General features: G+C 30.7%; 3 protein-coding genes across 3 annotated transcripts; all 3 read right to left on the reverse strand.

Moving 5' to 3' along the window:
* Nucleotides 1–565: 565 nt before the first annotated feature.
* On the reverse strand, nt 566–1,804 carry LOC114395198 (cucumber peeling cupredoxin-like). The gene is made up of 2 exons (XM_028356913.1): nt 1,525–1,804; nt 566–1,245 (listed from the first exon to the last, which is right to left on the reverse strand). The coding sequence occupies exons 1-2, from the start codon at nt 1,718–1,720 to the stop codon at nt 812–814; spliced, it is 630 nt and encodes a 209-aa protein (XP_028212714.1). The 5' UTR covers nt 1,721–1,804; the 3' UTR covers nt 566–811.
* A 1,272-nt stretch (nt 1,805–3,076) lies between these two features.
* Nucleotides 3,077–4,600, reverse strand: LOC114397408 (probable phosphopantothenoylcysteine decarboxylase). Its single transcript, XM_028359450.1, has 2 exons — nt 4,286–4,600; nt 3,077–3,527 (listed from the first exon to the last, which is right to left on the reverse strand). The coding sequence occupies exons 1-2, from the start codon at nt 4,598–4,600 to the stop codon at nt 3,207–3,209; spliced, it is 636 nt and encodes a 211-aa protein (XP_028215251.1). The 3' UTR covers nt 3,077–3,206.
* A 6,500-nt stretch (nt 4,601–11,100) lies between these two features.
* LOC114394944 (probable phosphopantothenoylcysteine decarboxylase) lies at nt 11,101–12,800 on the reverse strand. The gene is made up of 2 exons (XM_028356623.1): nt 12,440–12,800; nt 11,101–11,633 (listed from the first exon to the last, which is right to left on the reverse strand). Exons 1-2 carry the CDS (start codon nt 12,767–12,769, stop codon nt 11,337–11,339), a joined length of 627 nt encoding a protein of 208 aa, XP_028212424.1. The 5' UTR covers nt 12,770–12,800; the 3' UTR covers nt 11,101–11,336.
* Nucleotides 12,801–14,241: the final 1,441 nt, after the last annotated feature.

A 14,241-nucleotide genomic window follows, 5' to 3' on the forward strand; every position in this document is an offset into this window, starting at 1 on the left:
ATCTTACCATTTAATTAGTACTTATAGGATTTAATTCACTCATCAATTGATTAAAAGTATGATAAGAAATTCTGCTTTTAAATTCCACTTGTAAGGGATGTATAAAAAACGACTAACTTTATATATAACTTTAAGCTTGTTGGGATGCTTTTTTTTTTTTTTTTTTCTATCAACTAACAATAAAACAACTAAGAGTTAAATTACATTGAAATGTATCCAAATATATAGCACAGACTATGTAAATTTTGAAAAGAAAAATAAAATAGTCAAAAATAAAAGTGTTAGAGTCTTGTCGCGTGTTAGCCTTATACTTTTAATTTTCACGCTTTAACTTTTTTTTTTAGTTTAATTATTATCCAATATAAGAACAAGAAAATAATCTTATCAGGCTATATAAATTATTAATACGATTTTTAAAGTGACTAATAAACTTATCGAACATAATATAATTATAATTAAATAATAATATGAATACTATTTAATTTATTATAATTATTTTTCTTTTTTAACACATTATGCACTTTATCATACATTTTTCTTCTTCTTGCCACACATCTTACTAAACTTTGAAAAGAAAAATAAAATGCCCAGAAAACATGATTATTCAAAGTATCGTGCAACCAAAAATTACAACAACTTCCACTTCTTACTGTTAACTACAAAGAAGAAGAAAAAAGAAAAAACTCACAAATGAAAGAAATGTAAAAGGAAATGAGAAAAAAACAAGTCCAATATTTCGCCGTCCGCGGAAACTCTGAGCTGTAACAAAAATTATCCAATGATGCGTACCCACCGTAAGCTAACCTATTCCTCACTGAAACTGCAGCACCAACGCCGTAACGAAGCCGTAAACAACCACGCGCACGTCGGCACGGGTCGCGAACGCGCCGCCGCTGGGAGACTGTGCCACCGTGATCGGCGGAGACTGAGCGGCATCGGGACCCGGCGGCTCCTGGTACGGCGGCGGAGGCGGCTGGTTGAGACTCGGCGGCAAGCCGAGACCGCGCAGGACGGCGATCTCGAACGCCAAGCCGTGCTGGCACTGCACGCCGTCGCCGGCGTCGGAGAAGAAGTAATTCGGTCCAACTATGGTCAACGGCACAGCAACGGTCAACGCTTCGCCGAAACCACGGCTTCCGCCGTTGTACACGAAGGTTCCGTTGTCGGAATCATCGGCGGTGCAGTTCAGATAGGTCGTCTTGTTGTAAGTCTGAACCACCGTTTGGTTCGAGTTCGTATTGAAAACTAAAAAATTAGCAAAAAGAAAAACAAGAACACAGAAAATTAATTGAATTAGATTTTCGCGTTTGCTTCATGAAATTCTGAGAGTTGAAAAAAGTGAAATTCGCGATGAGTTTAAAGATTCGATCGGATTTCAATTTCATGTTGATTTTCATTTTGCATTTGTTTTCGCGGCAATAGAACAGGGGAACTGTAGGTATTAAAGGCGTAAAACGACGTCGTGTTATGAAAAGCGGAATAATAATGTAATGAGAAGAGAAAAGAGTGAATGAGTTTACTTACTGAGATAATCGCCAAGGTCGAAGGTTTGAGTAGAAGCCCAAGAAGAGTAGTTGGTGGCGGTTGTGTTGGTGGTGGAGTTGAAGGACCATCCGGCGGCGCCACCGACAGTGTGGTTATGGTAACCGGTTTCGGCGGCGGAGACGACGGTGATGAGGAGGGAGAAGGCCGTGATGTACGCCGCGATGGGTGGCGCCATTGCCGGTGATGTGGTGGCGAGATGTGTTACAGTGAATTTGTAAATTGCGTGGTTATGTATACTTTGTCTATAATTTATTCTTTTAAAAGAAATCTTTTTAAGTGCATGAAACTGCGTGCAAATGAGGGGTTGACTGTGTTTGATAACATGACAAAACTTTTAGATAAATATTTATTTTAGTTTTCAGAAGTATAAGACAATAAAAATTGAATTTTTAAAAATGAAAAATTTAGATTTAATTATTGAATGTATAAAAATTAAAAAATTGGAAAGATTAATTATGTTATTAAATTTGTAAAATTAATTTATTATTAAATTTTATCATTTGAGAATCTATTAGACAATAAATTATATTTTTTAACAATAATTTTATATTAAATTATAAATTTTAAGAATTAATTTGTCATTAAATTATTTTACATGATTAATTTTTTACAATTTTTATATATTCAATAATTAAATTTAAATTTTTTATTTTTTAAATTAATTTATTGTTGTCTCACATTTTTTAGGAATAAAGATCCTAAAATTAAAAACAATGTTAATGTATCTAAAACATATTAAATAGAAATGAATATTCATCGTTTATATCCTAATATCAATAATGTATATAAACAAATGCTTTAAATTAAACATTAATGAAAATTATTAAAAAATAAACAAAAAAATCATATTTAAAATACTTAAAAATCCTCGTTTCTAAACTGGTCTAAGGAGAGTTGGTGCTTACCACGTAGGTTCCAATTTTGAAGACTTCAGAAGGTCAAAGCTAGTAAGGCATGAGTTGGCATTTCTCTTTCTAAACTTTCTTACAAACATTAATTAATGTGTGGGTCTAACTAAGGTGGGGAAGATTCTAAGTGGTCCACCGGTGAATTTATCTACAATAAAAGAATAAAAGGTTAAGTATTGATTAATCTTTTATATATTTAAATTAATTTTGTAGAGAATTTAAATTAATCTTTTTAATCAATATTAATTACTTTTCTTTGTTTTTTCATTTTCATAACCTAATTCTTCCACATCACTATTTGCACCACCATCTGCTCCCTTCTAGATTTTGGATTTTCTTTTTCCAATCTACACAAGTGGCTACACCAACAAAAAAAGTAATAATTTCATTTTGATTTCCATCAAAAAAAGTAACAACGATTTCTAATTTCAAAGTGCATTCATTTGCTTTCTAGCAACTCCATCTTCTCCCAACCATGCATATTGACTAGTATCTAAACGAGACCCATATTGACTATAACCACCCAATTTGTTCAAAAATCTCAATTACAGCAAACAACTAAGATATTTTCCTACAAGTGCAATTTTCGAAAATTAAACTACAGAATACCCAACTACAAGAGCACATACATCTACATCTACAACTATGTTAGTGCACAAGCAACACCCCATAGCACTAACAGAATTACACAGCAACTAATAAGAGATCAAAAAGAACCAATCAATGGGGAAAAAAACATAGGTGCCATAATTGTCAACATGGATAATATGTCAAAATGATTTCATGAGCGATCTTCACAGTGTAAGAAATTTCAGAAGGTTCAACCATTGCACCAATCTCACATTCCTCCCCTTTATCTTCATCTTCTTGGGGTTCGATGACTGTCATGCTGCCCCTTTCTTTGCGTGTGATGATTGTAATGTCATGTTCTTCTTCTATGCACTTGAGATGCCTTTCTGTGAAAGGATTTTTCCACATAAAAGGGTGCATCGATGGTGCAACATAAAATGGCTTCTTGCGGTCCCATGCTTGTACAATTCTTGTCAGTAGATCGTCACAAATCCCTCCCACAATCTACAACACCATAATATCTCTAAAAGTGAAAACTAAATAAGAAGTATACAGAACACAATATTGGTAATTTTCAACTGCATATGTACATAAAATAGATGTAAACATGACAGCAAGAACTGAACATCGATCTTATAATATATAGGAGCATATTTATAGACATAGACCATAGTAGATGGTTCATGTACTAAATAGTAGTAATGGTGATTAGTGAATACTGGCTTTTAAAATAGACAATATGAGGGGGAAAAAGAGAGTAAGAGTAGCATAAATGAAATGAGAATGTCAAAATAAATATAACTATATAAAAACGATAAGATACAAAATGATTGTATGATAGAAGATATTAGTGTGACACCATTTTAAAAAAAATGACAAAATCTATTGAAGTGTGGTTTGAATATGAACAAATAAGGCCATTGAAAGCACAATAAAGGACAGTATATTACATGGTATTTAGTCATGAGAAAGGAGAAGAAAAAGATCAAGAAAAATACTAAACGAAGTTGTTAACAAAAATCTCAGTAAATAATAATAATGCCACAATATCTTTGAAATTAGTCTTTAATCGACTCATACTGATCGCAGCCAACCTCTATAGGATATTGTTGCTGTAGTAAATGATTCATAATTAATGATTAATCTAAATTGTATAATTTTAGAAAAGACAATTTGTTTAGTACATAGTAAAGTCGCTATCAATCATATGACAATGTAGAGAGAAAGAGCCAAAATCTGCATAGTTTTAGGGGTTTGATTACCTTGGCAAGGGTGTGTGCCGATAGTGGAGCAATGACCATGATATCAGCCCATTGAAGAAGTTCATTGGCAGAATTACTTCGATAAACATTTAGACCTTTAGGAAATAATGATTCTGTATCAATAAAACGTAACGATGATTTTGTGAAAACAACACTAATTTTTGCCCATCCTGAAAACTCTAGACAAAGTAGTCTGAATTTGAGCGCATCAATACATCCACAAGCAGCAAGTAGAATCCGAGGCATCCTCGGAACAGTATGAAGCCGAACTCCCTCAGACATTGCTTTTGTAATGGCAGGATTTGAGCAATCCATCACCCTCAGATTTCAACAATAATCATGGTTTGTACCTTGTCCTGAATTTTTCAATATATAACCATATCTCAGTTTTCATCCATCAGCTAGAACATCTATTAATGCTAAGAATCATAAAGGAAACATCACAAGCTAATATATTCACTCGTGCACGGATTAAAAACTGTAATCAATATACTGACCATTAAATAATTGTAGATGATTGTAATTAACATGTTGAACATTAAATAATTGTATGAAAATTAATTCCATATAAATGAATCTGATACCATACTTTAATTCAAAATATTTAAACTTAGGTTTATAGATATTTTTCTCACTTATATGATACACAATCTTTTTATTTATACTCGATGTGAGATTTTATATTACACCAACACATTCAATCATAAAGGACCATCAAGAAATAAAGTTGACAACTTAAGCAAACTGAAATAACACAGTTGAATTGAGTTGATGACAAACCAAAGAAGATTTTGCTTTCACTATTTGACACTTTGTAAGGCATATTAATTCAGAGACCATGCATGATCACACCAATAAGAGGCAGAACTGAATCTTGAAAAGGACGAATTCTTTTCTATCATACACATCACACAACAAGAAGTGCACAAACCATTATTTAAAATTGCATAAAGGTTGGAAACTTCGATCAAAGATTTTGCTTTCACTTTTTGACACTTTGTAAGGCATATTAATTCAGAGACCATGCATGATCACAGCAATAAGAGGCAGAACTGAATCTTGAAAAGGACGAATTCTTTTCTATCATACACATCACACGCAACAAGAAGTGCACAACCCATTATTTAAAATTACATAAAGGTTGGAAACTTCGATCAAAGACTCGATTTTGAAGCCTTTAACATTGATATGGTGCTCGAGAATTCATCACCAAATGACGCAAAACGAAAGGGAAGAATGAGAAAAGCAAAGAATGGAAGTGTAAAAGAAAGTCCATCACCTTATGATTTGATGATTGACAAAACGCTCTTTCTCTTTCTTTCAACAGCTTTCAAAATCCGAAGAAGAACTGAGACACGTGGCAAGTTCAAGCTTTTTGAATTTACTCCGAGGAACCTGTGACTCGCGGCATTTTGTGCTGAGTGTTAAACATTTGTTTTGGACCTATAAGAAAAAAATGAGAATGTTACTAAGGACACCCAGCAATTTAAGTGAAGTGACAAAAATATCCTTCACTTAAATTTTAAAAACCCTCTCTCGCATTAATGTTCCTTCCTCGTCTGAGTGCTACGACACCGTCTCCCTTCTCACCTTCTTCCTTCGTCTTCTTGCTTCCTCTTTGTCGGTTTCTATCGTGCCACCGCCATTGTCGGCTTTGAGGACGTCTCCTTCGTTGCGTGCTATTTTCGCCATCAAGATAAGCTTTCTTGTTCTTCGTTAATGGCATTAATGGTTGCTTCGTGCTTGTTGGATTCCATATAACTCATTGTGAATTACATAATTCGAATGAGTTATACGGATCAAGTGAAGATAGAATCAAGAATTAAAAAAATTTAAATTATAATAAAAAATAAAATTTAAATTGTTTTGGATGAATAAAAAATTTAAAATTTATAAATTTCAATTTAGAAACTACACATTAGGAAATATTCTAATAAAGATGATTTTTTTTTTGGATAAAATATGTTTAAGATCATTGTAAAATATGAAAAATATTAATTTTGTTTTGTATTAATTTGGTCCCTCTAAAAATAGAATATATTTTTATTGATTTTCACTAATAACTCTATTAGAAGATCTCACGACATGGCTAACAAATTTAATTAGTTTCTCTTTATCTTCTTAAACACACTTAGAAGACACCAAAATCTACTATTGTTTTGTCTTTCCCCGGTCCCACTGTGAGAAAATTACATAAAAAGTGACAAAAATTATGATTTTTAGAGGATTTTAATCACTAGAAATTTTTAATTTATTTTAGAAAATTTTAACTGCCACAAATTATTTAGTTCATTTGTTAATCAAATTACACATGTAAGTCTGTTAGTTACCTTAGATTAGTGTCCAAAGAAATTATAACTGAAGATCAACAAAAATATGTTCTGTTTTTAGAGAGATGAAATTAAACAAATTTTTTTATAAAAATAAAATTAATATTTTTTAAAATTTTAGAAGACCTCAAACATATTTTATCTTAATTTTTTTGACTGAATAAATATGATATTAAGTGCCCCAGTGTTGAATTATTCATTTGTTATATGTAACGGAAAGTCAAAATATGAACATATTTATTATTTGCAATTATGTGTTCAAATAATAAGTGAGTTACATATTAATAACCAAAGTGCTAAAATTTTAATTAGACGAGTGTCGTAGATCATTTACAAAAATATATTAACTCTATTTTCCTTTTATAGTAGGTTTATAATTTTCCAAATACAAATATGAAGTTTAGTATTTTAATTTAAAAAAATAGTTTTTTTTATTATTTTAGATCATCATATATTACTTAAAACATTCCCTTGTATTCATATCTTGTTTTGTTTAGTAAGATTAACTGAAAAGTTAATTGAAAATTAAAAAAAAAAACTAGTGAATATCAAAATAATTGAGTTGATAATTTAAAATTATTAAGCTAACACATTGAATTTCAGGTATTTGATAAAATAATTTATTTGACAAAGTAAACATGATGTTAATAGGTGCTCCGATGTTGAATTATTTAAGTTAAATGTTATTTTTCATTTATTATGTTTTAGTATTGTTTTTTTTGGTATATTAAATTTAAAAGTTTTATTTTTGGTTCTTTACGTAGAACATCATTTTGATCCTTTATATTTTTAAAAGTTTCATTTTGGTATTTTAAGTTTTAAAAGTTTCATTTTGATCTTTTATGTTTTGAAAGTTTCATATGTTCCTCTATGTTTTTGAAAGTTTCATTTTGGTCATTTATTCTAATTTTCATAATCAAACGTTAATGTGTCGCTAATTAAAATTTTGAAATAATTAATTTGAAATAGTGGTGGCTAGAATCGTCACTATTGTTTTAAAATGCATTCAACCAGATACTTTTCTAACTTCTATTATCTTCTTCTGCAAATTCCATAAGCATCACAACATAAACAATGCAACTTTTGTCTACTTAGATCTACAACCTCCTTAGCACTACAATCATGACCAACAAACAAATCAGATCTACAACATTCATCCACCAAACAATACCAATATTATGTCACCCAATAACCACACCATGACCCAACACCAACATAGATAAAAATATTTGGGTCCCAATGGTGATGAAAAGTTTTAGATCTAACGTTGCAGCGGTGATTTTGTGTCTTGTTATAATTTTTAGGTGCACTATTTTAAGTTAATTATTTAAAAATTAACATAACACTAATGTTTGCTAACGAAAATCAAAAGAAAAGACCAAAATAAAAATTTCAAAAATATAAAGGATTAACGAAAAACATAAATAATCAAAATGAAACTTTTAAAACTTAATGTATTAAAATAAAACTTTTGAAAAGATAAAAACCAAAATAAATATTTTAAAATTTCATTTACTAGAATGAAAAAAAAATACTAAAACATAATGAAAAAAGTGACATTTAGTCCATTATTTATTTGTTATATGTAACAGAAAGTCAAAATTTGAACATATTTATTATTTGCAATGTGTATTAAATAATAAGTGAATTAGATAATGATGACCAAAGTGTTAAAATTTTAAAAGCAAATTACACAAACCCTCTCATGTTTGGACATATTACACATGCATCTCCTTTCTTAAAATGTATTTCTTTTGCACCCCCGACCGAATCTATTAATTAACATTGTCATTGTATTTGTGAAAGGTTGAAATTACCCTTGATAGTTCTCAAATCCCTCATTTTGTTGCTCCTTCACATGTCCTAAAACCCCCGAAATGTGTTATGCTAGGTTTTGAGTTCTCTCTCGGGTTTCATGACCACCATCTTCATCTACTAGGATTTCAATAGCCACTGTATGCGTCTGCTTGGGTAAAAAGTAGATTTCTCTAGTGGTTTGAGTTTTATGATATTCATATGCTAGGATTTTCTCTGATTTCGGGTTCCATGGTGGTGTTTGGCTTCTATGTCGGCTTTGACGATTGTGTTTGGTCGATGGTTCGAGTTAGTCATTGTAGGTTTGCTTGTGGTTTGACCTGAAATGTGCAACATTGAATGTTTGAATTTGTTAAGGTGCATGTTTCATGTTTGTATTTAAACCTTAGAGTTCAGTTTTTTAATATGGTTAATGCGATTTGAGTGGGTTTTACTGTTTTTGTGGACCACTATTGTTGTTTAAGACAACTATTGTTGTTTGAGACAATTGTTGTTGTACATTAGCACTGTTGTTGGGGACCACTATTATTTTTGGATTTACTGTTGTTCATAGGGTAACTTTTTTTGTTTTTGGGGACCACTATTGGATTTACTGTTGTTGTTTTGATTACTTGTCTTTCTAGTTCTGTGTTATTGACCCATTGTTTGACTATTTTATTATTTGGTTGTCAGCATGTAGGAAACATAATGGAAGACCATCCATATTTGGGTCTAGATCTAGGGAATGTATATTTTTTGGTCTATTTTGTGGAATTGAGAGGGCAAACATGTCACCTCAACAATGTGGATCCTGATAAGTATGACTTTTATGATGTGATTGATGACATCTATAATTTTTGTAGCCGAATTGGGTTTGCTTCCTTATAATGCTTTCATTATGTGGTTTCAATGTGCTAATGGTAATTATCGTCCCCTGGCTAATGATTTTGATGTTATGTCAATGTATGTTGGAAATTCAAATATTAGTTGTATTCATTTGTATGCGACCAGAAATAAATGAGTTTTTGCATGAATCTCTTTTCATTGAAGTTGCACCTGCTATTATTAAATATGTTATTGAACAACATTGTACTATAACATTTGCTGGATGGGATGAATTCCAAGTAAAGGATGGATTCAACAAGTTTGTTGTTAAATTGACTGAAAAAAACATGCTAATGTAATTTTTGGTAGATCTTGGGCTTGCCATGCAAATATGTTTGTTCTTGTATAGCTTATAAAAGAGACGATGTGGAGAACTATTGTGACAAGTTTTTCACATATGTCATGTGGATGGAGGCCTATTTTGAAATTATTCATCCAATGCTTAATATAGATGTGGACAACAAAGATGAATATGATTCTATATAAATGTAATATTTGTTTATGGGAAGAATCTTTTAAGTATAGACCTGTCTTTTGCCAAACAACTTCATGTGAAGGGGTTGTTTTATGAAAAATAAGCCTATTATTACTAGATACTAAATAGAGCTTTATTTTTTAATTATTTGAGACAACTTTATTTTGAAGATACACAATAGTAGGTCAATTGAGAGCGTAGTTTATTTATGATTGTCTTTATTATGTTATGAATGAAATTAAGACAAATAAATTACTTTCTTATGAGTTGACTATTTTTATCCAATAGTCTAATTTTATAATTAGTTATGAATTGATTCTTAGTATTTTGAATATAACAGAAATGAGAATGAGAAAACGAACCATCACAAGTTCATATTCACCCTTGCACGGATTAAAAACTATAACTAACATATTAATTGAACTTCAAATAATTGTAGGAGATTTAATTCACGTTAGAATGAAAGAGTTCAGACCATCAAGGCAAAGCAAGCATATTTTTTTTTTATAATTTTAAGATTTTACATATATTTTATATATTTTTTTACTCAAACTATGAGATTGACAATAAAAATAATACTCCATCCGTTTTTATGTATAAGACTTAATTATTAATTCATAAAAATTAGAAAAGATAGTTAATTTCGTTGATAGTAATAAATTTATCATAAATTCATATATTTTTAAAAAAATTATCTTTGTAATTAATATTTCTTTTTCTTCTAATTATTTATCAATAGAGTCTCTCTTATTTAAACTAAGATATGTGTAATCTAAAAATAATTAATAGAAGAAGTATTATAAATACGTGTGTGTGTGTACGGAAGCAGTAATATACGACAGATGCAAATAAAAAATAAAAAAAATTAAGTAATGCCATTCGTAAGTGACAAACAATAATCTAAGTGCTAGATTCTGGCTGCAATTACGCAAAGCATTAATGGAAGCTCAAAGTGATCAACACAAGAGCTTTTCAACTATAATGTTTTTTTTTTATCACTAAAAAATCTTTCTATATTACTACCATTTCATCATCAATGACACATATTTTTGGACAAACAAGTACTAGCATGTTTAGTCTAATTTATGAAAATCGCATAATCATGATTTAGACAAAAGCTAGTTTATAGTTATTCAGATTTTTTTTTGTCATTTCCATTCGTATTTTTTCAACATGAAATCCTCGTATAGTGCTAACAATCTAAATCGCCCATCAATTTATAAATATATATCTATTTCTTCTAAAAATAGGCAACAATTTCTCTCACATATTTAAACTCATGCATCGAACTAGTCCACAATCTAGTTAAAAAATAAAATGATATCCCAATCTGGCTTTCCATAATCACCTGTCATTCGACAATTTCTGATTCATAACAGTAATTCTGCAAAAATTGTATATGTTGATTGAAGTAAACCACAACACAAGTAAGAATGAACTTTTCCCTCATATAGAAGCACACTGCAACTACATATAATCACAATGGATGCAACTAATAAAATATCAAAAAGGACCAATCAATAGAAGAAAAAAATGAAACAAATAGGAGCCATAATTGTGAACATGGCTAAACCCCACCAACATTCTTTTTCTGAAACTTCGAATAAGAGATCATAACATTGCGGGAAATGTCAGAAGGTTCAGCCATTGCACCAGTACTATATTCCCCTTCACCTGACCTCTGTGAAATAGGTGGGATGAGAGAAATGCCAAGCTCATCAATGCACTTTTTGCAATGCTTTTCTGTCGAAGGATTTTTCCACATGAAAGGGTTCATCGATGGTGCAACAAATATTGGCTTCTTTCTCGGGTCCCATCCTCTCACAGTACCTGTCAGTAGATTGTCACAGTATCCTCCTGCAATCTACAACACCGTATCTACAAAAGTTAAGATAAGAAATGTATAGAAGAAATTGACAACATTTAACTGTGTATGCACATACAATAGCTAGAAACTTGCACGTAGCCCCTTTACAAGATGTAAGCATGACGACTGACATTACATGTTACAAATGAACATATATTTATATGCATAGTAGACAAGAGAAAAAGGAAGGTGTTTATCGCAGAAATGATAATGTTAAGATGAATGTGTAATTATATAAGAAATAACAGGATACAAAATAGTTGTATCCCAAAAGATGATAGAAAATTAATTAAGATGATTTAGACAAATAAAGAAGACCGCCTAGAAGCACAAGTGAGGAGAATAGATTCATGGTTTTTAGTTGTATGAAATAGGATGGAGGGATACCAAGAAGAATATTGAATGAATTTTTTGATTAAGAGGAATTTCATGATAAATATTATCTCTAAAATTTTGGTTTTTAATCAAACTAATAGCGTGTCTTGTTGTGTGTCGCGTCCTGCAAGATTCACGTCAAATTCCCACGTTAAAGAAGAAGCTACTCTCTTGTAACTTCAGATTATCACGTATTTGATCCATGTTTTTGGAGGTTGGACATGGATCCAAACACACTATAAATGGTATAATGTGTAGCATAGCCGACCTCACTTACTAGGACATGACTTTTATTGTTGCTATAGTCAAGTAGATGATTCATCTGAATTGTATAATTTTAGAAAATTAAGCCAACTTGTTTAAAACATAGTAAAGAGTCTATCTACCATATGACAATGTAGTTAGAGAAGTTTTAGCGGTTTGATTACCTTGGCAAGGGTATGTGCCGATAACGGAGCAATGACCATGATATCAGCCCATTCAAGAAGCTCAATGTCCATTCTCTTCCAACTATACCATTCATACTCATCATAATAAACAAATACACCATTGGGAATTGATGCTCTATCAATAAAACGCAACGATGATTGTGTGACAACAGCTCTTATGTCTGCCCATTCTATAAAACAATGACAAAGAAGCCCAAATTTTACAGCAGCAACGCATCCACAAGCCGCAAGTAGAACTCGAGGCTTCCTCGGAACACCAAGTTTTGCCTCAGACTTTGCTTTAACACTGGCAGAATCTGAGCAATCCATCACCCACAGATTTCAACAATAATCTTGGTTGTACGTTGTCCTGAATTTGTCAATATATAACCATATCTCAGTTTTCATCTATCAGCTACAACATCTATGCATATCCACATTAATGCAAAAATTCAAAAAACCAACCATCGTGAATTCATATATACCACCTCTACTAGATGAAGGGAATGAAGATTCATTCTTGTTACAGAATCATAATCGCAGCCTCACAAACATGTAAAATCACAACTTAAGCATAGGGATCATTAAGAAAGAGAGAGAGAGAGAGAATTGCTTGTAACATTAACCTAATCATACGGATAATCAAGAAAGAAAGTTGTTAAGGCATATTCAGAGACCATTCATGATCACTGCAAGGAAAGGCAGAACCGAATCTTGAAACAGACGAATTTATTCAATCACGCACGACCTATTATTCAAAATTAAACGAAGATTGGGAAATCCCATTAAAGAATCGATTTTGAAACTTCTAACGTTAATGGGTTGCTCGAGAACTCATCACCAAATGATGCAAAAGCAAAGGAAAGAAGAATAAAACAAAAGAATGGAATTGTAAAAGAAATTCCATCACCTTATGAGCTATAAAATTATGAAATTATGATTATTGAGGAAGCTCTCTTCTCTTTCTTACAACATCTTTCAGAATCAGAAGAAGAAGAACAGAGAGATATGGCAAGTTCAAGCCTTTTGAATTTACTCTGAGGAAGCTCTGACTCGCGGCATTTTGTGTTGTGAGACCGAGAGTCAAACATTTGTTTTTGACCTATAACAAACAAATAATAACCCCAAATTAAGCCCATAACCAATTAGAAGTAATTTTTTATTTTATTTTTTGAAATTCTATTCATTTAATTTTTTTTATACTAAATCATAAAATGGAATGACATACTAATATATTTTTTAAATGGTAATAAAAAATTAAATTTGAATTGTTTATTATAAAGAAAAAAATTGGATAAATGCCCATCTTCTTGTTGTGTGGAAGAAAGTGTGAGATGGTACCATTGATTCTTTAAAGATGAAAAAAATTTAAATTTAATATCCGAATATAAAAAATATGACAAATTGATGATGCTAATAATTTAATGATAAATTGATTTTAAATTTTATAATTTAATATCAAATTAATCTTTAAAATATAATTTAATATTAAATTGATCTTTGAATATTAAAATTTAATTATAAAATGATCTCATAAATTTAAAATATTTTAATGAATATGATATTAATAATTGCTTAAATGTTGATTTATTTATGAATAAATAGTAATGGAAATTAAAATTTAAAAATATTTGCAATTATATGTATTAAATAGTAAGGTAGTGAGAACAAAAGTGCTAAAATTTTAATTAGACTAGTGCTAGAAGGAGCAATCACAAAACTATAGTAGTATTATCTTTGTTTTCATTTAATAGTAGGTTTATAATTTTCCATTAAACAAATATGAAATTTCTTATTTAGTT

The sequence above is a fragment of the Glycine soja genome, chromosome 18, assembly GCF_004193775.1.
Source record: "Glycine soja cultivar W05 chromosome 18, ASM419377v2, whole genome shotgun sequence".
NCBI classification, from domain to species: Eukaryota; Viridiplantae; Streptophyta; class Magnoliopsida; order Fabales; family Fabaceae; genus Glycine; species Glycine soja.